This window comes from Patiria miniata, unplaced genomic scaffold (assembly GCF_015706575.1).
Source record: "Patiria miniata isolate m_02_andy unplaced genomic scaffold, ASM1570657v1 HiC_scaffold_12, whole genome shotgun sequence".
Lineage (NCBI taxonomy): Eukaryota > Metazoa > Echinodermata > Asteroidea > Valvatida > Asterinidae > Patiria > Patiria miniata.
In genome coordinates, this window is record NW_024037050.1 from 452,553 (window position 1) to 477,734 (window position 25,182).

Sequence of the window (25,182 nt, forward strand, 5' to 3'; positions counted from 1 at the left end):
TGCCTATAGACTCCTTGCATCTTACGTCATAGCCGAGGGTAGGCCTTTGGTTAAGTGTGTACTTTTACAGTCACTGAATTCAAATAACAAATAAAACAGGTCCTCAGCGAGGGTACACCGTGCAAGCGGTCATGTCAGTACTGTTGCTGACCAACAGACTCAAATAATTACCGATGTCTATGATCTCTGTGCACAAGTGCAGTACCCCCTAGACAGTTAATACAGAACAAGAGTTAGGGGAGACCAGTGGGAGAAACAACGCTTTGCTTGCCGTTTCCGACTCTCACGCGAAGGGATACAGGATTGTGCACATTCAAAACAAATTAGTAATGTGCACAGTTGGCGACAGATACTCCCGAGAAAATGTGCAAATTGGTGTCCCACTGTCCCTCACATTAGAGCTCTGGTGAGCTGGGACAACGTGCCAAACATGGCACCATTCAAACAATAATAAACAATAACATATTAATAAATAATGATTATCGATTTTTCTTTTTTACAAGGACAATTTGTTATGTTTTACTTGGCCTTTTGTAGCGGCATAGCCAGGGGTAGGGGATTGGGGCGCATTGCCCCCCCCCGAATAAAATTAATTAATATTAATAAATAATGATTATCGATTTTTCATTTTACAAGGACTATTTGTTATGTTTTACTTGGCCTTTTCTAGTGGCATAGCCAGGGGTAGGGGATTGGGGCGCATTCCCCCCCCCCCCCAAAAAAAAGTTTTGTCCCCCTTCCCCACTGGAAATGTGTTTGACCTATAAGCGACCATGGATGTGAAATTTGCAAGGTGTGTTTCCAAAAGTTGAAAGTCATCTGTTGAAATTATATATGTTTGACATATCTACACTGTATGCTTCCAAATGATACAAGAGGCTTACAAAAATATACGTTTCAGCTGGGTAGTCTATGACTCCATACAATGAAAAGTTTCAGGAAAATGTAAAAGGGAAATGTACAACATTTGCAAACATCAAAAAAAAATCATGTAAAATCATGGCACCTAATGTGCTGTCATTTTTTAAGAAAAGTGACATTTTTGTATCGGTTTCTTTTTGTATGAAGCTGGTCAGCCAACCAGCGCTGGAAAAAAAAAATGACCTTTTCCCCCAATACTGCCCGCAATTTACCATATTCAGTTTGTTTGCAACCAACCAATTACAGCAAGTCTATGAATGGGTACAAGCCAGGTAGACTGGTTCCCTGACGTAACAATTCCCTGACGTCTATAAATTGTTCTGTTTCATCTTAAGGGAGGTCAGGGAACCCAACTTCAAGAACATGATTGTTTTTTCTTAGTTTTTCCAGCATCTACAAACACAAAACTTCAAAAAAGTCTGTGTAACAATATTTGCTATAAAATACCGGTACTAACCCCCAGATCCATCAATTTCTGAAAATTACAGCAAAAGCATATGTTGTATATTCCCTTAGTGCATTTACATGACAGAGTTATAACATGAATAAAACCTGCATTATCTTCAATATCAACACATTATCAATATACAAAAACAGTTCAAGTCTATATTTATATACAGAAAATCGTACATCGTAGAATTCATACACGCAGAGACCCTACAGCAGTGAAGAGAGTGCCAAAGCTGACACAGACATTACATTGTCAGCAAAAGCTCTCAAAGGCATCAGGAAAAAACATAAACTACTCATGTATTTTATAAACGTGCACTGTACAAAATAGAACCCAAAAGGGTTTCCACTATTTATACAATTTAAAGACACAATACGATAGCTTGTGAACTACGCTTTTATAGATTTGTTGTTGAAAGCATGTTTATTTGTAGTGCTGGGGAGACAGGGTCCTTAAAAAACTTTACACAACAAATCCTGAAGTGCCTCTTAACTATCTAGAGTTAAGACCCAGAATTACATTTAATTGTTAAAATCTGCTAGACAGTACTAAATCGGGTACTGAAGTAAACTCTGACAATTGTCAGCTTGGTTTTTATTCCATCTAAGTCTATATGACAGTCAAGCATGCACCTGACACAGATACACATGTAGTCTGGTGCCTTTCATATTAGAGCCATTAACTCAATTATGATCATTGTCAAGACTTGTAGGAACAGGCCCAAGATGGCAGTCGTCATGCGTAAATTAGTCTACCCCACTTGTTTGCGACACTTCTTGTGCACAACGGCAACAACGACGACGACAACGACTGTAAAAATGATGAAACCGATGAAAAGGCCCGCCAGTTGACCCCCGGTCCAGTACCAATAAATGCTGGGATCTGACAAAGTAAGGAAAGAGGGGAAAAACAATGGAATTATTTGTGTACACGTACATGTATATGGTGACAAAATGGTGAAGGTTAAAGGGAATATACAACATTTGCTTTTGCTGTAATTTTCAGAAATAAATGGATTTGGAGGAATAGTATGTTAAAGCAAATTATTGCCACACTGGCTTGTTTCACGTTTTGGGTTCGTAGATGCTGGAAAAACCGAGAAAACCAATCATGTTCTTGTTGTCTGGTTCCCTGACCCACTTAAGATGAACGAAACAATTTATAGACGTTGGAGAATTATAAGGTTAGAGAATCAGTCTAGCTGGTTTGGTACCCCTTCACAGGTGTGTAATCAATTGCCAAATAAATGCGGAATAACTAAATATGAACTATTTTGAGCAGTTTTTGAAAAAAAGCTAGTTTTCTCCGACGCTGGTCGGCCGGCCAGCGTTGGAAATTGATACAAAAATACCACTTTACTTAAAGATGTCAGCACACCAGGAGTCAAGATTGTATGGAATGCTTTAGACTGTCATTCCCTAACACTCCAGTAAAGAATTTTGTAGTAATGTAATCATTCTGGTTTTTTTATGTTTGCAAATGTTGTATCTTCCCTTTTAAGTGGAGATATCTAGTCTAATCTGACTGTCCCATGTGGGTACATGTAAATTCAATGTACATGTACACTGTTATAAAATATTGAGTGGCTCAGAGTGAAATGGGAGGAATATTAGCACAAGGTAACATTGGGACTTTTCTATTTCACGAGGCCAAGCCAAGTGAAACGGAAAAGTCCAGATTTTACCAAGCAATAATGTTCCTCCCATTCAACAGTTTAAAGCCACTCAATATTTGTTTTATATAACTGACACATAGATCCTTGTCTTTTGATTTACAGTTAAAATGCACATCTATTTCAATACGAAATTCGTGGGAAATTTATTTCTCTCTTCTAAACCACCCCTTCACGAAATGTTTGAACCCAACTCTGTAGGCCTAGCTACTGGCTCAACGCGCACACCAGCACGCATTTGCTCACAAATATCGCGCCATGGAACAAGGATGATCCTAACTGTTGAATAGTAAAACCCATTCCCCATGGGAGAATGGGACTTTTTGGGCCCCGGAGTGAATGGGAGCAATTATGAATGTCACCTGATGTGAGTTCCACCAATCATATGACAAGGATCTGTATGTCAGGATATAATTTAAATCATCCCATGCTTGCTCACAGGTCACTAGGGCTGTTGAACAATTAAGTTTTCAAGTAGTCAAACGTTGAATTCAATTGAATATTCGAAATGTGCACAGGAATTGCACATGCTGGTCAAACACTTAAAAATATTATCGAGTGTGTGCAGGAAACTATTTGCAGTTTCTTCACACGTAAAATGTTCAAGTTTAGGCCCCATTGCCCCATGTGAGCCTACAAGCACAAAGTTTTGCAATAGCGAAGGGACAATACGAGAAAAATACCTGCACAGCATATTCCTTTGGTGCAATAGAACCTAGATACTTACGGCATAAGTTGTATTCTTCATCTGCTCCATTAGGGCAGTCTGTCGTGCCATCACAGAATTGCTCTGCTGTCATGCAAGTTCGGGTCATTGGACAGTACGAATCGAAGTGTGGCTCATTTGCAAAATAGTAGTAATCATTATAGCCATCACAAGCATCTGCAATTTAACAAAGATAATGGATGGTAGGATTTCTTAGGATAGTTTGTGGTCCTACATGCAGGGGAGAGTGGGGAAAAGGGAACTTCGGGTGAAAGGGAATCCCCTTGATGTCTCAACTACAGCGCACTGTTGTGCTGTGTAAAGAGTAGATGGCGTCAATGCCGCCATTGACTGGACTGCGTTTTGCTTCAACATTGAAAATACTCCCCCCGTTAAAGTTGTTTGACCCAAGTCATCTCAGGTTACAAATGGTATTAACTCGAATGCTTATGGATCTTTGACAGACTACAGTAGAAAGAGATGTCCTTTTTGATACTCCCATGATGAGACTCCGGTATTATTGTTATTAATTTTATTTTTTTTAAATTATTTAATTTTTTTTTTTTTTTTTACCACAACGATAGTCAGGACGGGAAACTGCCCAACACTATCCATATATCGTGCGGTATAAGCGTGCATGGTGCACTGTGTGTGGTGGGCGATGAACCTCATGCTGCAGCAGGAAATTTCAGGGAACATGCGCTGTAAGTACGAGCGGTACAACCTCAAAATAAATTCATGAACACGGAAAAAAACATTCACAGACAAGATAGATCAAGTTCAGGGAATTAACTTGCAGAAATCTTCTTTCTCCATCGATGTTTACTTGGTATTTTACGATGTCAATCCGACCTGCAATCGCAGTACATTCTGCAGTGTTACACTGTTGGTCAGCCATATGCCATGTTTGTATAGACTGGTTGCCACATTTTCATCATACCTTCTTTGGTGCGTTACGCACATGTTTTCATGGCCGCGATAGCAAATGGCAAAGGGAACTCTTTACAGAATTTGCAATGCTGCTTATTGTTCAAATAGAAAATACATGAAATATGTAAAACAGGATGGTATTACTATCAAAGTACTCATACAATGCATGTCACTTATGATATGACTACTGAAAGTCCAAGTTGGAAAATCCATCATACACATGTACATGCAGCTACAGCTGAATGCAAGAGAACTGCAAGTGCTAAATTGGGCCATAAAGCATGTATCTAAAGGTATGATGAGTTTGGTGAAATCAACTTCTACCTTGCATATTAGCAAATAGCACCACAAACATGCACCAGTATATGAGTATCGTGTTCATATTGGAGTGTTTTTTGTTTTTACCAACCCAATGGTTAAAATCTGAATGGGTAAAATCTGACCACTTTCCTCAAGTTGACTTTTGACTCATGCGCAGCGTGAATCAGCCTGTGTAATGTGAACGGCACAATGTGCCCTGACAGCTTTCTCCTGCCATTTTAAAGACTGTGCAGCGATGATTGTCAGTGTTCTCCAACTTTGAAAATTAAAGGTCAGTGCGCCGTCAAATAGGTGGGGGGGGGGGGGCCCTATAATTATGTTAGGGGCGCAATTTTCAGTCATTCATTTCTTTATGCTAGGGGGCGCTATTTGCAGATGAACATGTAATTTATGTACGGAAAACAGCTTTTAGGCCATTTCTAACACAGTAACACTAACAGTTAAGTACCGTACAAAACTGGCTCGGCATCATCTTTTTAACACATCAGTGACCAGAGACTCTGATGCAGTTTGGCCTTGAGACTTTTGATCTGATGGATTGCTACAGTGGGCAGGCTAGTCAGTTTGACAAGTGTTGCATGTTATTACTTTTGGCAGAGTTTCTGGCCAAAATATACCCTGGAGGGTAAGGGTAGTCCCACTTGTTTGTCTTTTTTATTTATTTTTTCCTTTGTTTTTAATCATGGTGGGTAACTTTTGAAGCTTGGCAGGTGCCTCAGAAAGCATGGCGGGGCACCAGGTTATATTTACAGGTTGGAGAACACTGGATTGTTTAAGTGTAATTTACCACAAAGATGTCCAGTGTGGACAGAGCTAATTAAGTAGAGATGGTAAAGTGCATGAACCTGTATCTCCAAAGTTCCTAAAAACAACCTCCAACTTACCACAGTACTTATTTGCTGATCCGTCATCACATTCGCTATAGCTATTCCCACGACATCGCTCATACTGAGAGAAGCATCCACTCTTATCCTGGCATTCCAGCTGATAAGATTCCCCATTGGAGGAACTACCAGGACACTTGTATACTGGAAATTAAATAAAATAATAATAAAAAACTTGTGAAAAAAAAGTCAAGGACATCCTATATCAAGCATGCATGTTGTTGGCCGAGTTTGTTATTATAAATTTGACTGGTCCTTATGAGCATTTACATGTGAGTCGACTTGAAATCAAATCGGTAATTGGCAGGGTTTTATTTGCCCGTTACGCACCATGTTGGCGTAGACCGCTACCGCATACCACACCGTCTAACGGAACTGGTATTTGTTAAAGGAGAGAAAAGGGTACACTGATCTTGAGTTACATGTAGATACATGTATCCCCACTCTAAAGCCGGCCTCAGGTCGACCCACGATTTGCTTGCGTCACGACAGAACCATTGGCATCAAGCAGAAAAATAATGCTCAGGTCACAAAACTGAGAAATCATGTGATTGTCGTGGAACACCTCACAGAAGCTGAAACTTTTCTACTTTTGCGACTGTTGATTTTTTTTAGTGCCGACCGGTGCCAATCTGTGCCGTGCTGCAGTTACATGTACATGTAAACATGCACAATACACTTCATGCCCAATTTCCAGATACCGCCTCCTGTTAATTTTACTATGAGAAAAATGTTCAGTGTTTTCATAAGAATAAATAAAGCCTGAATTACGGTTAGAGTAATGGACTCATCAACAAAACAGTTCACTTCTCACTTGAGAAAGTTGAGAAAAAAGTCCAAAAGACAAGGGCATCATTCTTGTCCATGATTCAACCAAACTTCACTAACATACGTGGGAAAAATTGGGCATTATCGTCTTTTTCTTCCAACAACTGCCAGTGAAATGTATAAAAAATACCCTCGTTGCCATCCTCAAGGTAATCCTCGTGATTTTTAAAGCGTTACGTTTTTGTACAACTAAATGTGAAACCTCCAAAAATTGCACATGTTGGATTTTATCCATTGGATCGTTTATGTGGCTACCCACGTACGCACCCAGCCGGCCATGTGCTAGAGCGGGTGGCGCGGTGTCATCATGTGCTGTGCACGCACGCACACGTTCTGGAATTTGTATTCTTGTGGAGACATTTCTTTGTTCTCGTGTAGTAAAGTTTTCGAGTTTGACATTGAAGTTTCAAAATGCTCTTATTTTATAACCAGAATTAATTCCCTGGGCTGAAATTTGGACTAAATATCCCTTTTCTAAAACTCTTCCATTTGCGACAAATCAACCTACCTTGGAAATTCCTAGTTTTTGAGTAAAATCCATATATCTATTTTGTGAAATTCTTGTGGAGACGTATTCATCTATAGAAATGTTTTTGTGGAGACGTATACAATCTTTTGTTCCCTATTGTGTGCATGTCTCCGTAAGGTAGTAAATTCCAGCACACCACACACTGTATTACCGTGTGACATGGTGATTTTTCCATGTAACAGGTCAATGTTTAACCTTTTATCCAGCAGGAAAAGGATTCCAATCAGTGTTGGCCAAGGTGTTCTTACCATAGAAACACTAATTTACCACTGGTGAAAGAGATTAAAAACTACGCTCACGATACATTTTATGTGCCGTTTTCATCAACTTTGAAATAAAATCACATTTTGTGGAAAAATTGTTAAAAGATCAAATTTTGTGGGACAAATCATTGCAAAATAAAAATGTTTGCTGAAAAAATTGGTTTTCCCATTAAAATCAGACATGTTTCATCTCTGTTACCTAGTTAACCCCCTACATCACAAGTCATCACGCCAATGACAATTTGGCCGATTTCAGACTCAAAATTCACCATCTGCCATGAATATGAGGCTTTGTTTAGACTATCTGTACTGTGCACACAGCAGAGTCCGTACACGTACACAGCCGATTTTATTTGTACTGAATGTCTTCTGGACTTACTACAGCCTTCCTCGTCGCTTGCATTTGGGCAGTCAGGGATTCTGTCGCACTTCCAGTCCTTGGCGATGCATGGTCCTGATTCACCACAGGATAACATACGACTTGAGCAGGGCAATGCAGAGGCACCTGTTGGATACAGGGTACAGAAGGCCTTAGAATTAAAGTTCTGCCTTAAAAATACAGGTCAGCCCACACACTCTTTACTGGCAAAAAGCACACAGCATAAAGCTGGATGCAAAGGCAATCCAGTGTGTAACTACATGTAATCTCGGCCCAAGACGCAAGTGATCAATAGTGGATAGTGCATATCTAACGGCACGATTAGACCAGCATGCCTGCTCGTACTACCCTCTTGGGAATCCTGTACGCCGTTTAACTTTTGTTTTACTTTTCCTAGGCTACGGCGACATGGTTTGTAGTCAGTCGCGCGCAATAATTAACGTTTGTTGCAGAATGCCCAGCTTTAAAAAAAACAAGTTTATAACCTCCGCGCTAGGGTTGTACACATGTCACATACGTGCTACATGCGGTGAGCAAGCATTGCTAATATGGAACGCAGTGATACCCCTGAGCGCCATTTTGGGAAGCCGCCGTTTTGTTTGAATGTGTTAATATTTACACCAGCGGTCTAATTTTCTTAAACAGCGTTCATGCCATTGCTGCAAGATTCCCAAGACTTAGTGCGAAAAAGATTTTAAAAATGTTGTGGAAGGCCAGGCCGCTCCACAACAATGCAACCATCGCTATTGATCACTGACTTCAGTTCAGGGATCAATAGTAACCTGCATACTGATTAAAAATTGTCCGGGAGGGTGGTTGAGATGTTTAGGTCAATGCCTTGAAAATGAAGATCTTTAGCAAAATGAATAATATATGATGAAAATAAGTTCAAGCAGTGCTCACCGGAGCTATGTATTTACACAACATTTATAGTTGGTTAAATGACCTTAAAACTTTTTCTACCAAACATACCCTTCTCATCGCTATTGTCTGGGCAATTTTGATGACCATCCGACCTCATGTCTTTGCTAATGTTGTACCCATCATCACAATTGAAGGTTTCGATGGAAACACCTGTAAAATAGAAAGGGAGTATATAGCTGAATAAGTCAGTTGCACAATGCAGTTCTTTGAAGTGCAACAAACTAAACTCAAACGGTCATGCACTGTGTTTCTCTATGTTTTACTAATATATGTATAACACTTACCATTGACTAAGCAAAAAGTATACGAACATACATTGTACATGTGAGGACTGTTCTCATTTTGAGGACCATGAATCTGTTGTTCTCTCTCTGTCTCAAGCTGTCCCCAGCCATGTACATAGTACATACATATACATACACAATGAATATTAATGACGTATGTACACATAAAGCGCGCCAGGCCTGGGTTATGGCTGTACCCTATGCCTCAGCAGCTAGAATCAATGTGTTAGGCCTGAAGCACAGAATCTACTCCAGTGACCGGCCATAGAATAGTGCTGCAGCCGAACCGCCGAACCAAACTAAAAATAGTCGAACTTGGTCTTCTGAACCGAACCAAACCGAACGGAACGGAACCGAACTGAAATGGTCGGTTCGGAAGTCCGGCAAGTATTTGTTGATAGCACTTGGAATGTTAATGCTTGCAATCATTATGGCAATGAAAGGGCAATATTAAAGCGCACGGTTGAAAGGGACACTTAGGAGGGACAATAAGAGAGAGAATTTCATTAATCCAATTTCTTCACACGCACTGCCTCACAATTAAAAAAGTCCCAAAATTACCGGATATTTAAACGAATATGCAAATTGCTTTTTTTGCCAGTTTTGAATATTCAAAACGAAAAAAAAAAAAACCGCATGTGGCCACTTGACTGTGTTGTAATTTTAATTGTGAAGTTACATTTTTGTTGTCAGATGCCACTTTTTTGTTGACAGTAAACTTCTTGTCAACACCTATTTATTGGTCCCATTCTTTTAGCTGGGTTAAAGTCCCTGGACAGTTATACAGTACCGGTACTTACTTCAAAATACTTCAGTGACCCATAATATACATTGTCGCACGCAAATTTTCACCGGCGCGCTTTGTACGACAGTTTTGACCAGCGAGGAAGGCAGCTGCAGTTCGTGTGTGTGTGAAACTTGATCGGCAAGTTTCGAATATCCGGTCAAGTGCAGTGTTGAATAATCGACTGCTAAAATATTCCAAAATGTGTTTAAAAGTCTGAAAAATCTCACACACCTCACATGTGTGTGACTTGTGAGGAATTCTGATGGACTAGACTTCAACACTGCATGCAAATGGCTGAGCATAACCTGAAAAACTTTCATTCTTACCGCCTTCAAAGAATGGTGATACAACCAGACGAAACTCAGCCTTGTCAGTGTATGAGGACGAATCAAACTTGATCTTCAGGTACCGCTTGGTCGTGTTTACCTGAAACAATGTATTCCCACAATACCTTGCCAACTGCCTTCTCCTGTTGAATGAGGAATCTGAGCTTTCCTCGAAGTTGAGACAGGCTCCGGTGCCGTCTAAGCCCATCTTCTCTGCATCCACTAGGAGACGGCCATCATCAGCCGTATAGAATATGTAGTAACAGGTTCCTACAGAGTATTGGGAGCCAATCATCGAGTAGACCAGAGCACCCCTAGATGATGATATATACTCAGTTGATGTATAGGAGACTACACATGTTGAGCCAACCATGTCATAGCCATCTACAGGTGCAAAAACAACAGAAGAAAAAAATATATACAGAAAAAAAATGTATCAGTGGTACAAGCTTCAAGTGTATGTATATTCTCAATTAACTACCAAAGTTGGGACAGCTTTCCAAAAATAGTTGGGGAATTCTTAACAATAGCTGGGATACCTAACAATAGTTGTGATAATCCCAACTACACATACATGTAGGAAAATATGTACATGTAGTTGGGACGATATTGGGATAACGGTACATGTACAGCGTGTGTCAATAAAAACGCAGGATTAGAAACAAAAATATTAAGAATATAAACCACCCCTATTCATCATAATGTTAACCCTCTTTTCAAAGTACGTGTACCTTTCCTTCTCTTCACTATGCTTTTTATCCCATCTCATTTGGACAATCCTGTCTAGAGATAGAGTACATTGAAGAAGGGTTATAAATTCCAAGCTGGTCTGATTTGTGAAATCACACATACCTAATGAAAGGTTTGAATTCAGTACAGGTGAAAGTATTTGTGGATCACAAAGAAGGACATGTGTGGCAGGATTAGGCTTACATTTATCCTTTAGTCCACAATCAATGTTATTAGTCAATAATTCATGATGCTTTGAAACAATGATAGTCCAGTTATTAAATTTAAGTGATACTTACATCATCAGTTGTTTCAAAGAAAGTTTTGTTCTGGTTTAATTGTCTTCAATGCATACCTGCATTGTACATAACTGGTCGTTGTGTTAAGGTCATTGAATCAGACCAACCCGCTTCAGAAGGGCTTCACAAAACTTGTCATAACTTTTGAACCAAAAGTCCAAATTCCACCAAAAGAAATCTTGTCAAAGATGAAATTATGGACAATCAAATCCTTATCAAATTAGGCACACCAGTAGCATAATTTTCTCAGAAAAAAAAATCGCTTTGAATCCTGCGTTTTTATTGACACACGCTGTATTTGAGCAGCTACATGTATTTATTCATAGGTCATGTTGCTTTTACTAATAATAGGACAAAAATCCTTCTAAAATTTGGTTATGCATCATGAGCCGTTTTTTTGGAAGGCCGTTCTCAGTGATTTGTTTTTATGAACGAGCTCATGATTCATTTTACGGCACAGCCCGGAAAAAGTGGCGCATGCTCATAAACCTTATGTCACACTGTGAGCCTCAGGAACAGCGGTGGTTCGGCCACTGGTTGAAAATCGAGAATAAAAAAAAATCTGCTAGACCATGTGCTTGAGTCAGAGGCATGATCTAGCAGATTTTTTGATTCCTGATTTTTCAATTTTTATCTGGTCACCCTGACTGGCACAGTCGCATGCACACAAGCACACAACACAGCCAGAACAGCAGCACTGGACGGATCTTCCTGAGAAGCCACAGAAATAAGGCGAAAAACAAAACGAAACATGTTTAGCGTCCCCATCCGCTTCCTTTTTGGAGGCCGGCTCCCTTTTTGTTTGTTTGTTTTTTAACCAAAAAATTGATAAATTTTCAACAGTGACATCATTTTGGCCTTTTTATCTGTTGCATCTAGCCCATTTAAAGCTGTAATGTCATTTTCCAAGCCCATGGCGGCCATTAAAAACAACACCAATTTGTGGACATCTTGAAAAATAGGATAGCCATTTCAGAGGGAGGAAAAAAAGGGCATCCTAGCTGCTTCCTTTTTGCAAAAAGGCAGGACGCTAAACATATTTTTTTTTTCGCCTAATCAATATTTTTCATATTTTAGTCACTTTACTTTGGTTAAAGTCGATCTTTTGCTTGGTGAATGGCTGCTTCGTGTTTTGAGGTACATGTATGTTTTATCGCCGTTTTATTTTAGAAGTACTTGGCCGACTTCTTGCAGTTAGTGACAATACAATACAATGAATACACCTTTCTGAAATTCTTGGGATTGGATGACCAAACCAACCATGCAATTTGTGCACAAATCTACATGCATGGGGGTATAAGAACCAGTCAAGCTTTAATTAGGCCTAACCCTAAAGATCCCAATCCAGCAAAGCACTGTCAAAATCAGAATTTTCAATAATCCATTGATCAGAAATCCAACATCGAGAATATTCGATATGTTGATTATCCCATGTAATTGGATGTAATGTAAGACCATAAAGATGACACTTTGATTAAAAAAAAAAATCTTAAGTTCCAATTATCCACGGTAGGCCTATTCTCTAGATGATAGCTAAATTATGTTAAAACAAATCTCAGCACGGATAGTTTGCCCAGAACATGCAGAATGGGCGTTTCCTTTTGAGGTTCTACATTGGGGGAGACTGCAAATTCCAGCGAACGTAGCTACAGCACAAAGCGACGCTGCTTGACATTTCGCGATGTATTTATTTTAAGCACAAGCTGCCGCTGACTTTTATATTAATATACAACAAACGTTAAACAAAAAGTAAAAACACAACAACAAAAATGTCGATATAAAATGATTAAAACAATTGTTATCGGCGATATCGATATCAAACTAATATCGAGTAATCAAGTTAAAAAAATATCGATTATTACAATCCAGCCAAACTCCAACACAAGCATCACAAGCATTCTGTGGAGTCCAACTGATTAAGTGATTATCATTATTGCACCTGTAGTTAAATGGTATGGGTGTTGGGATTTGCAAACATTTGATAGGCGCATTACATGTACATGTAACTGCATGCATGGAGTTGTTTCCTACCTCCATGGTAATGGTACTCGGCCTCATACCTGTCATAGGTTGTGCACAAGCTGCCATGTTTGCTGCCATCTGGATCTGTATCTGTATGGCTACGTTGCAGAAACCTATTCAGGCATTAACGCAACGGCGTATAAATATGGTACTCAAGGCGCTGGGAGTTACAGGTAATGTATGTTTATTATTAGAGACAGGTGAATGAAGTACATGTACATGAGAGATATGAGACCCATTGTGTAGCACCATTACATGTACATTGTATGTAGCACCTTAGGGTTTACAAGCTGCTGCAGCCAGAAACACCAGGGCGAACCCCTTCTCTTAGCGATAACTGTTACTGGGTTCTTTAACGTGACAACACACTGCTTAACGTCGCATCCGAAGGACGAAGCAATAATGGTAAAGTGCCTTGCTCAAGAGCACAAGCACCACATTTCCACAGTCAGGATTCCAACCCATGTACGTTGTACCATGGCACACGAGTCGAACACCGAAACCGTTTGACCACAGCACCTCACCATCCATCAACATTAACATAATCAAGAAAGACAAGATGCAGAGCGAAGGATCACACCGACTGATTTTGCGTATCAAATGTCCCCCCTCCCTCTCCACTCTGCCCCAGGTCCAATGTCGGGATTTGGTCATGTTATTCATGCCCAAGGGTGGATATTTTAATCACTCAAATTACATTGTATAAATTGTTACCACCTGGTTACCATTGGCGTACATGTACTATAGGAATACTTGTAGAATTAGAAGGCACCTTTCCGTTAGAAGAAAGGTGCCTTCTTATTCCACAAGTACATGTACTACATGATGGAAAGGCAGTAGTGTGCCCCATGTACATGACGTATCCAGGGAGGGCTAGGGAGTAGGGGTGGTAGGCGCATATCAAAAACATGAAAAAGCTGTATCCTCGATGCTCCTATTTTAGCGCAGATAGGCCTAAGGCTTTGCAACCAAGTAGCTTAAAAATAGCACAGCAACCACTCTTTTCCTTAACAAAACTTGTGCCTATATTGTTGGCTTGCGATCATCCACCATAGCGACATCTCTTTATTTGTTGCAACAACCACAGAATTCCAAAGTGTGCAGTTTTGGCGTTGTAGAAAAAAATCCTGCCTAATTCTAATTCTACGCAGGGGATGCCTTATTAAAAATCTGTGCTGTCCGGGCCATGTCAATCAATATTTTCTCTTTTTTTAATGAGTTAGACTCCTTGGTTTTAGAGAAAATTCATTTTCAATAATTTTCTTTCTTTTTCCTTTCTTTTTTCAATGCCAATACACTTTTCATAATTTCAAGATTAATTTACATCTATGGCCTATTTACAAAAATACATTTTTTACGTATTGACCTATTTAATGTAGACCTGTCCCACTTTTATATTGTTATTTTAATCATCCAAATCAGAGACAACTGTCAAGATGTCAGATTTTAATAATTATGACAAACAAATCAAACATATAGGCCTAATGGGACGTGTCTTTTTGGTTGCACCGTAAGTTTTACACCTCTGTAGAAATTGCAACGTATTATCTATGACATATTAAAGCTATAGTCCATCATTTGCAGCTATCCGAAAAATAGCTGGCGTATTATTGTTGAAAAACATACTCGGTTGAAAGATAGTAAGGGGACTAAACTCCCTGTGAAATTATTCTTTCTGGCAAGCTGTCATTTTGAAGTAATTAACGAAAGAAGGCCTTTCCAATGGTGCTTCTTAAGACGCACTGTAGGAAAATTTAAATTAGTAGTTCGTTTTGTTATTCGGTGAAGCGCGCGCAAGCATTGGCACGACGCACATGCACCCCCGGTTGCTATAATTCGTCAGATCAGTGCGCGACATCGCGTAGCTGCATTTGGCTCAGCGAAAACGTGTCTCGGACGCTGAATTTAGGCACAATTCAAAACATGATTCAGCAACTTTTGATTTGAAATGGAGATCCTAGAATGCTGTCTCAGAATATACAGCTGAAGCTAAGCTGAAACTTTATCAGGTTAGTTGTTCAGTACCCTTCTTTAGATTTTGAGCACTTTTGTTGCTTCAAACGAATAAAATGCACAAATTACAAATGATGGACTATAACTTTAAGTACTGGCGACAGTGGGAGACCAATAAAGCAATATTGAAAGTAATATTTTCAACTTCGGCAGGCCCAGAAGCATCTGCCTGCATTTGTGGTTAGTACTTCTAGAATTAATTAGAAGGTACTCCCTTAGCCTTCTAGCATGGTGATTTTTCGGGGGACAGTATGCTATGGCCTTTGGAAATGCACTTTGATAGACGAAATACCTTTGTCTTGAATTCCAATTTCTGAAACACAAATCCACCCAAAAAGTCAGATCGGAAACACAAGGCTGGTGAGTAAAAACTAAAATTTTCCACCTAAAAGATTGTCCCATGATCCAAATGTCAATGGTTCTAAAACAATTCAGAGTTATGGATCAACCTTGTCAATGTTTTGGGTGGATTTGTGTTTCAGAAATTGGAATTCCAGATGAAGGTATTTCGTCTATCAAAGTGCATTTCTAAAAGCCATAGCGTACTGACCCCCGAAAAATCACCATGCTAGAACAGAGTGCCTTCTAATTGTAGAAGTATTTGTAGTTAGTTTTGAAAACAGGATAACTCGTACGCGAACCAACTCGTATGCGGATTGGTCTACTCGTACGCGAGACAACTCGTAAATGAACCAACTCATACGCGAGACAACTCGTGCGCAGGCCAACTCATATGCCGGCCAACTCAAATGCGGGTCAAAATTAGCCAATTTAAAGAAATTGAAAGATGTACCATTGCCAGATTGGACAGAGTCAAGAATTGTCGACCATATAATTTTATCAAGACCCAAATTTTTTTTTTTATTTTTACCCACGGACAGCTCGATGTTCAATATCAGTTTTTAAAACTCTGTATCTGAAATTGTGTTCTTTTCATGGAAAAAAAAACAGTTCTGAACTCCCCATGCCTTTTACGTTACGGATTTTCAGCGTGGGTCACATGTGCCCATTTGCCATGTTATTTGCGCAATCACGATTTCGAGCAAGATGGCGTTATCCCTTCAAAACGGCTATGTCACTGTTTGTTGAAGCCTTTTCAACACACAAACAAACGTATTAGTACATGTAGTAATAATTAAGTGGCTTAATCTACTACATTGTACTACTAGTGTGATAATATCGGTTGTAACTTGTAAGCAGGCGCGGTTCTAAAGCCAATATTTGGGGGGGGGGGGGCTAGCACTAGCAGGGTGGGTCAAGACATTTTTTCAGGTAGGCGTGCTGAAATGTAGACCGGTTATTTTATCCAGACATATGGATATGTACGGTACATACAAAACACGTAGGTGAAGCAGGGGCCGGGATACGACCGTAACCTGTGTCAAAAAACAAACTCCCCATATGTACTGTGATGTAGATTGGGGGACAGTCGTAGGTGCATCCCCCGATCTACTGGTACATGCGGAGTTTGTTTTTTGACACAGGTTACGGTCATGTCCTGGCCCCTGCTTCACGTAAGTGTTTTGTCATGTTAATGTATGTACATGGTGTACATCTGTACTACCATAGACAATGCGTTATCACAGAGATAACGTTATTGAATGATCGCTGTATGAATGATGTCTGTGCTATAGTGCCTTGTTGAATTTCACGGATTTGCAACCCAAAAAATAATTGTGAGTATCATCATGATCATTGACGCCCCATTACTTCGTCTGTGACATGTGGAGATGCCAGTAGGTGCTTTCAAAGGTATTTTTCGTGTTTTTTGTGGTGAAGTTTGAAATTGTAACATTGACAATACTTCCTTATTGTAGTGGGACGCTAGCATGGCTACTACTAGTACTAGTACGACAGACCAACATCCCAAATGACAAAAAAGGAGTTCTTAGCGCCCCAGTTAGTGGGAGTAGTAGTACTACTACTACTTACCTAGACCCGTGAACAAGCCACGCTTCAGTCTATAGTAAAAACACTCTATTGTGATCCGCAGTTACTAAGATGGAGTGACCGTTCTAGCCGAATTTCGGCTACATTTGACAGAATATTTGCATACAAAAATCAGTTGCACAGAAAATCAGCAGAATATTTTTTTGGCAGAATTATGAAGATGATTGATGGAAAATGAAAAAGATTAGAGGAATAGCCTATGGCACATTTGGTTTGAAAAACCTAGCTGGAGTTACCCAGCCCTAAATTTTATCATTGGGTTGTCATGGTTGTCATGACAACCCAATGATAAAATTTAGGGCTGGGTAACTAAATTTTATCATTGGGTTGTCATGGTTGTCATGACAACCCAATGATAAAATTTAGGGCTGGGTAACTCCAGCTAGAAAAACCTTCATTTTTTGAAAATCCCTGAAAACAAACCCTTGCACAATCATGACAATGGAACAGCAATATAAACTGGGTGATTTGGCAGACTTTCGAAGTAGATTTAGCAGAATTTCATATGGTATTACGGTCATCCTGCCATGTAAGATGGATAGTCGGGTACCCACTGGTGATACTTTCACCGTTTTGCGCATGCGGAACACGGGGTACCAGAGTGTCATGCCTGTCTTTGATTTTCTGATCATTTTGAAAACATTCGTTGTGACAAAGTTGTGCCTCAATTTACACAAATTTCTTGGCAATGCCAGATCCAACACTCGCGGAAATTCACAGGAAACCCAACAAGTAAGTGATTAATGATTCACCTATGGGCAAAATTATACATGGTTTGGTTATATGTCATGTATGTAGCGGATCAAAAGATAAGTAGCTTTCGCTTGAATTTACCCGAGGGAAGCGCGTGGCGTTGTATACAACGCCACGTTCACGGGTCTACTACTACTACTCCTAGAACGAATGTCAGACAAGTCGACCGTTGAGACAACTCGACCGTTGAGACAAGTCGACCGTTGAGACAACTCGACTCGGGACAACTCGACTTAATGGAAATGTATACACGTGGAGCGGAAAAAGTTGCATATAAATCTGTGGCAGGACTAGCTGGAGTTACCCAGCCCTGAGTTTTATCATTGGGTTGTCATCTAGGGCTGGAGCGAATTTTTCTCGTAACTTGTAGTATTTGCAAAAATTTTTGGAAAATGTTCAATTTTGTCCCCGTTACACACTAATTGCAACTGCAACTCACCCCAAACTTGCCTGGAATAACCATTACACAGGTCCTTGAAGTAAAAAACGATCCACGATGAAGATTCAGCCTACAATTGCAGTGAAAACAGGAGGAATAACCGCTAACTTGACAACCTTGCTGGATTGGCCAGGACCGCAATTGGTTTGTGCACAAACAAAATTGTGTACAATGAATGGCGGTCGATTAACAGGCACAGAGAGCGATCGCTGTCAACTACTCGGTTTTGCCGGCTGCGCTGGCTGTTGGCGCATGACGTCACGCGGAAGCGTAACACCCGATGACTGTTTCATGCACTATTGGTTGCGGTTCCAGTACCAAAGCTGTGATGCGAGTGGTAAACCTTATATTAGTGCATGACTGTTTCATGTACTGATATGTGCCCCGCACCAAAAACCCACAGTCAGACGGCGCGGGGCACATATGACTACATAAAACAGCTATTGAGTAAGCGCGACTTGTTTTTCTTCAATAGTGACGTCACACACGCGCGCAATGAATTATGCATCAGTCATGTCAGTGAAATAGACTGTGCAACTCGGCAGACACATTTAATTGTGAGCGGTAAGTTCAGACTATTTTGTTCTTTTTTCAAAATTACCGGTTGTTTGAAACAATTTGAGGGGTCATATGGAATGTCATGAATGTGTGGATCTATCCAGGGTTACTGTCTTCCTCATTTGTATTTTCTTTATCAGTTTTTTGGGCCTTGTCCTCGCGAGGGCATGCACAAAATGCATACCGTCATGACGACCGTGCATGGTGCTACCAAAGTATGGCAAATCGGTGGAGCGTTTGTATGGAGGGGTACCCGTAATTCAACGCTCAGTAGAGCTAGCCTAGGGCCTATATGAGGCTCCACGTAGTGGAGTACTGTACGTGGAGCCTCATAGTTCTAGGAGTAGTCTACTACTATGCTACTACTTACCATACAATGAATCAGGCCAATGATCGATGGCAACAGATGTACCAACAATCACCGCCGTTAACATTATCCAATATATTGGCATATTGATGTCTTGATGGGCCATTGTCATTATCATCTTCAAGTATACAGTCTGCAGATCACAAATTGCTCGTGCGTAGATTGTTGTTGCGAACTTCATGTGCAATGAATTCCGCATGTAAAATTATACACAGGATGACCGTAAGGTCATGGCCAAATTCTGCTAAATGCAATTTAAAAATCTGTCAGATTCATAAAAAAATCTGTCAAATTCCCCAGAATTACTCGAAATACACTATAAACACTTAAATAACATGTAGATGTTGTAGTATTGCCTCAATTAAGGTTCAAATTACTTTATAAACAATGTACAGTAATATAAAGATGTTATGAAATTGCATAAATTTCAGGCAAAACGCGGTTGCGTCACGACAAAGTCCGGTTCCCAGTGAACCTCAGCACCTAGACCAGCCAACCTTTCCCATTATGCAAGGGTTTGTTTGAGAAGATTGAAGCTTTAAATGTACCTTTTTTTCAAATTTGTTATATGTTTTTTCTGTAAAATATCCATGTTTGCAGAATTCTGCCAGAAATCTGCTGTCAAACTCATTTTTTAAACAAAAAATCTGTCAAAGTTAGCCGAAAATCGGCTAAAACGGTAACCCTGATTATACGACTCGGCTGATGAGGGCGCTGTGAGCTTGGCCGGCAACTAAACTTGTATAAGTCCTTGTTAACAAAAACCCCGGCCCAAGGTTTAGGGTTCATTTCATTTCATTGATTATTTATTTCAAAGGTCAAATTTACAATGGTAAAATATGAATAATAATAAAAAATATTACAGACAGTATAGACATAAAAAAAGACGTGATAAGTTTAAAAAAAAAAAACATTAAACCAAAAATTAAAAAAACTGAAAAAAGGACTAAAACCCCTGCGGGATTGCTAAAAAATGAACTAAATCATTGTCAAGTAGTTCCCCCATAGCATGACTACAAACCCTTTTTTGCAAAAACACAAACATAATAACAGTGTTACACTATAACACATAATCCCATGGGCAAAACTTGGAAAAAAACCTTTAAAATTGCACAAATTCCTGGATTTAAATTTTTTTTGCACCATATTCGCTCTTTGGACATGCAGAGCCTCAATCTGGCAACTTTACACAATAAAAATAGCCGGTTCAGTGATCTGAACTCCGACACGGGAATCACTGAACCGGCTATATTTATTGTGTAGCGTTGCCAGATCGAGGCTGTGCATGCCTATGGCGGAAATGTAAAAAGAGCGAATTAACAGAAAAAGTAAGGAAAACACCCCCTAGATAACTTAAGATCTAAAAAAAAAAGACCTTGGAACGGTACGGGCAGACAAAAAATCAAACGACCGACAAACAGACCCCCACCCGACAAATGTAAGACGTGCAACTTGACCAAAAAAACCAAGACTCCAAAGAGACAATCCAACACAAATGACCCCACAGACAGAAAAACACTACCTCCGAAAAGAAACAGGGTTCTACGAAAGCCCATTAGCGCCACTGCAAGTATATATGTTACAGATTGTGTAATTCGTTATTACGGATTATTAATTCGTTATTACGGATTATTAATTCGTTATTACGGATTATTTAATTCGTTATTACGGATTACTAATTCGTTATAACGGATTATTTAATTCGTTATTACGGATTATTAATTCGTTATTACGAATTAGGTCTGATGTTCTCACACGTGGAGAGCACGTGACCAGGGGCCTGTGTATAAAGGGCCGCTAGGCGGCGCTATCTTTGCATACAACGTTTGCACTCCTGTGCCATACTTGCCGAGTATGACTCAGAACGTATGAGTAATTCGTAATAGCGAATTAATCATCCGTAATAACGAATTAAATAATCCGTTATAACGAATTAGTAATCCGTTATAACGAATTAGTAATCCGTTATAACGAATTAGTAATCCGTAATAACGAATTAATAATCCGTAATAACGAATTAAATAATCCGTAACATATATACTTGCAGTGGCGCTAATGGGCTTTCGTAGGGTTCACCCATGAGTTATACAAATGTATTTATAAAACTCTATGGGCTCACCAAATCTTTACAAATTTGGGTGTGTGTTTGTACAGTGACCTGCGAAACACGACGACGTTAAAAATGCCGGAGCGGGATTTTGAAGGAGCAAAACAAAGATGGCGAAATGAAGAGACTAATAAAGGAATAAACAAACGAACGATTAATAAATAAAAGGGGGATAAAATACAGTGAAAATAGTAATGAAGAGTTTTGACAATGCTTCATGCAATACTATGACTATGGTCCGTATATCTGAATCCTGTATAATTATACAATGTACACACAGGGTGTCTAAACATTGTGCATGAAGAAGTCGCTGATTTGCTCAAAAGGTGGTCATACTAGATAATCAAATTTAATATTATTTTAAAACCTATGGTCTCATAATTGGTTAAAATATCAACGAAACCCATCAATGCAAACCAGAGATATCGTTGATTTTGTAAGGCTATGCTATTTTCCTCCTGCACAACTAGAATCCTAAGTTGCTTAACTAGGCAAATACATTTCAGCTGTCAAAAAAAGATTGCATAATTATGTTCATTGTCCTTTCAAAATCTTGTCAAAGACCAACTTGTTAGCCATTCCAAGGGTGTATTAGATTTGATTATATGTACCCAAAATGTTATCTGTGAACATCCTTATTCAAATGTAACATAAAAGGCCGTGCAACATTTCAATTACGGATTATTAATTCGTTATTACGAATTACTCATGAGTGCAAACGTTGTATGCAAAGATAGCGCCGCCTAGCGGCGCTATATACACAGGCCCCTGGTCACGTGCTCTCCACGTGTGAGAACATCAGACCTAATTCGTAATAACGAATTAATAATCCGTAATAACGAATTAAATAATCCGTAATAACGAATTAATAATCCGTAATAACGAATTAATAATCTGTAATAACGAATTAATAATCCGTAATAACGAATTAAATAATCCGTTATAACGAATTAGTAATCCGTAATAACGAATTAAATAATCCGTAATAACGAATTAATAATCCGTTATAACGAATTAATAATCCGTAATAACGAATTAAATAATCCGTTATAACGAATTAGTAATCCGTAATAACGAATTAAATAATCCGTAATAACGAATTAATAATCCGTTATAACGAATTAATAATCCGTAATAACGAATTAATAATCCGTAATAACGAATTAATAATCCGTAATAACGAATTAAATAATCCGTTATAACGAATTAGTAATCCGTAATAACGAATTAAATAATCCGTAATAACGAATTAATAATCCGTTATAACGAATTAATAATCCGTAATAACGAATTAATAATCCGTAATAACGAATTAATAATCCGTAATAACGAATTACACAATCTGTAACATATATACTTGCAGTGGCGCTAATGGGCTTTCGTATGTAGTGGCTAGTGGTGCACAACTAAGTTTTCACATTGAGTGCGTAGCAAATTACCTATCCAACGCTAGGGGCGCCATTCCCTATCGTATTATGTCGTGACCATTTTTTTAGCGGACTGTCCGATCTTTCCCTATTTGTTTTCACTTACCCCAAGTGTACGCCTAATATATGGGCATTTGTGACCCAACCCGCGGCCATCCGAAAAAAAAATGAGGCACAGAGCGACAGTGCTACATCATTAAATAATTTGCATTTTGAAGAATCTTAAAACAATGGAAATCTAGACGACTGGCCACCCTTTCATGCGGTGTATATTAAAAAGTCAAAATTACATGTATTGATAAATTGAAAGGACCCTATATTGAATTTCTACAATATGGTGGAGCTGTTGTGAATTCACCAAAAAAAAAAAAAAAAACCACTTAATCAATTTCGAGTCTATTGAGGACTGAATTAGCTCACAAATAATTTTTGGGGAAAATGTTCAAATAAAGACTGTTAGAGGTAGTCCAAAGCTTTGCATATTGTTGCATGCATGATTTCGACGTTCTCAACAGAAATTTGATCCTGCCTCAGGTCTAGCTGGAGTTACCCAGCCCTGAGTTTTATCATTGGGTTGTCAATGACAACCCAATGATAAAACTCAGGGCTGGGTAACTCCAGCTACCTCAGGTCCGTACCTTGTCTGATCTTTTTCTTCGGGGTGAAGTTGATCTTGGTGGGGAAGTGGCACGCCTAGGACCTGCATTCGGCCATTCTTGAGCAGTTTCATTGCACCCTTCGTCTGAGATCATCCATCATTTCTGGAAGGTGAAGTGCAAGCTAGTTAAGCGGTCGATTTCACCGGCACGGGTTCGAGCATTGCCTGGATTCGCAACTCAGTTACTCAATTATGTCATCCACTACACATTCTTCTGATTTGCCAAGTTCAGCAGCCTCTGGGAATTCATCTTTCCCAGCTCGGCAGTTTTCTTTATTGCTACAGTGGCACCTGTGGCCGAGGGCCTGTCACCCATGTTGACTGCTCTCATACAGTACGAGGCCTAAAGTCCCCCTCCGACAGCATGTCACACCAGAGGAACCTGTGGCAGTGCATCTTACTGATGATGTCTCCGTCCAGGGCGATCTCTTTGTCCATAAATCGAAGTAAAATACCAAGCATCCATCATGTCTGGCCCCTTCTCTTGCATGAGGCCATCTCCTCTCTGGATATTTCACGTGCCACGCCCAGATGCATGCATGTCTTGCCGGACCGTAGCCTCGACTGAACCGATTTTGATGAACTTGCGAATGCCATCGCAGAGTTTCTTGAAATCAGAATAATGAACCAACTACCAAGTCTACCAACTTCATGCATGGCCGTGTTTTTGTCACGCTGCGCTTGCAGTACTTGTAAGAGACGTCGTTCTGCTTCTCCCTTGGGATTCTCCTCAACATAACTATATAAGACATTCCCAACCCAAGTTAGTTGAGGAGAATCTCTCTGGTTTTGCCATATTTCTTTTCAACTCATGATGCAATCCAGTCGTCGTCTATGTAAAATGGTTGTTGATGATGTCGTCATCATCTGCATGCAGCACCACGTCCTCAGATGCTTGGCACGTACAGCTTACCATGTCATATGCCTACTTTAAATCTGACAAAAGCAATATACATGTACTACCGGTTTGTTTTTAGGCATACTGTGTGAAAAAGTGCAGAGGCCGATCAGACTATTCTCGTAAAACAAAGAAGCTTACATTTGAGGGTGTACGTTTAAGTCTGATGATCCAAGACAATGCAAAGAAATAATTCAGTTCAACCGTACAGTTTGCAAGAGTCTTTACCAAAGAATTTACAGGGAGGGTAACAAAGCTAGAGACAAGGCGGCTTAATTTATCAGTGGGGCAGGTGAGCAAAATCAGCTACCCACATGCAGTTGGAGACCCCCACCTGAGTTTCGCCTCCCTATAGGCCTAGTTCCATATGCCACGGTCGATTTGGCATTAATGTTGGTTGGCCGGTCATCTACAAGTAGACTTCACTTACGCTATGGTGACCAAAAGAGGATTTTTACTATACGTTTGCCCATTTTGGTAATTCCTACATCTGTTATTAAAACTTAAAAAGTACAAAATTTGGTGTTATGTTTTGCATTTTGTATGTAACAACAAACTGTCAAACAAGAAATGAGTACCCTTACAGAAAATGTGCAGGAAGGTATAAGCGTAAGGTATAATACAAAATTATCAGCGGCCCTGCCCGCCAATTTGGATTCCCACAAAATGTGTGCCCCACCAAAATGCTTCAGCCTGGGGTAACATTGTGCAATTAATTAATGGTGCGTGATTTACAAAGAAAAATAAACAAATCATC

The 25,182-nt window shown here is 39.6% G+C and overlaps 1 protein-coding gene across 1 annotated transcript; it reads right to left on the minus strand.

The window, feature by feature from the left end:
* Positions 1–1,155: 1,155 nt before the first annotated feature.
* Positions 1,156–19,515, minus strand: LOC119744354 (low-density lipoprotein receptor 1-like). Its single transcript, XM_038220237.1, has 7 exons — positions 19,339–19,515; positions 10,206–10,589; positions 8,857–8,958; positions 7,885–8,010; positions 5,886–6,029; positions 3,772–3,927; positions 1,156–2,254 (listed from the first exon to the last, which is right to left on the minus strand). Exons 1-7 carry the CDS (start codon positions 19,451–19,453, stop codon positions 2,124–2,126), a joined length of 1,158 nt encoding a protein of 385 aa, XP_038076165.1. The 5' UTR covers positions 19,454–19,515; the 3' UTR covers positions 1,156–2,123.
* Between the last annotated feature and the right edge of the window lie 5,667 nt (positions 19,516–25,182).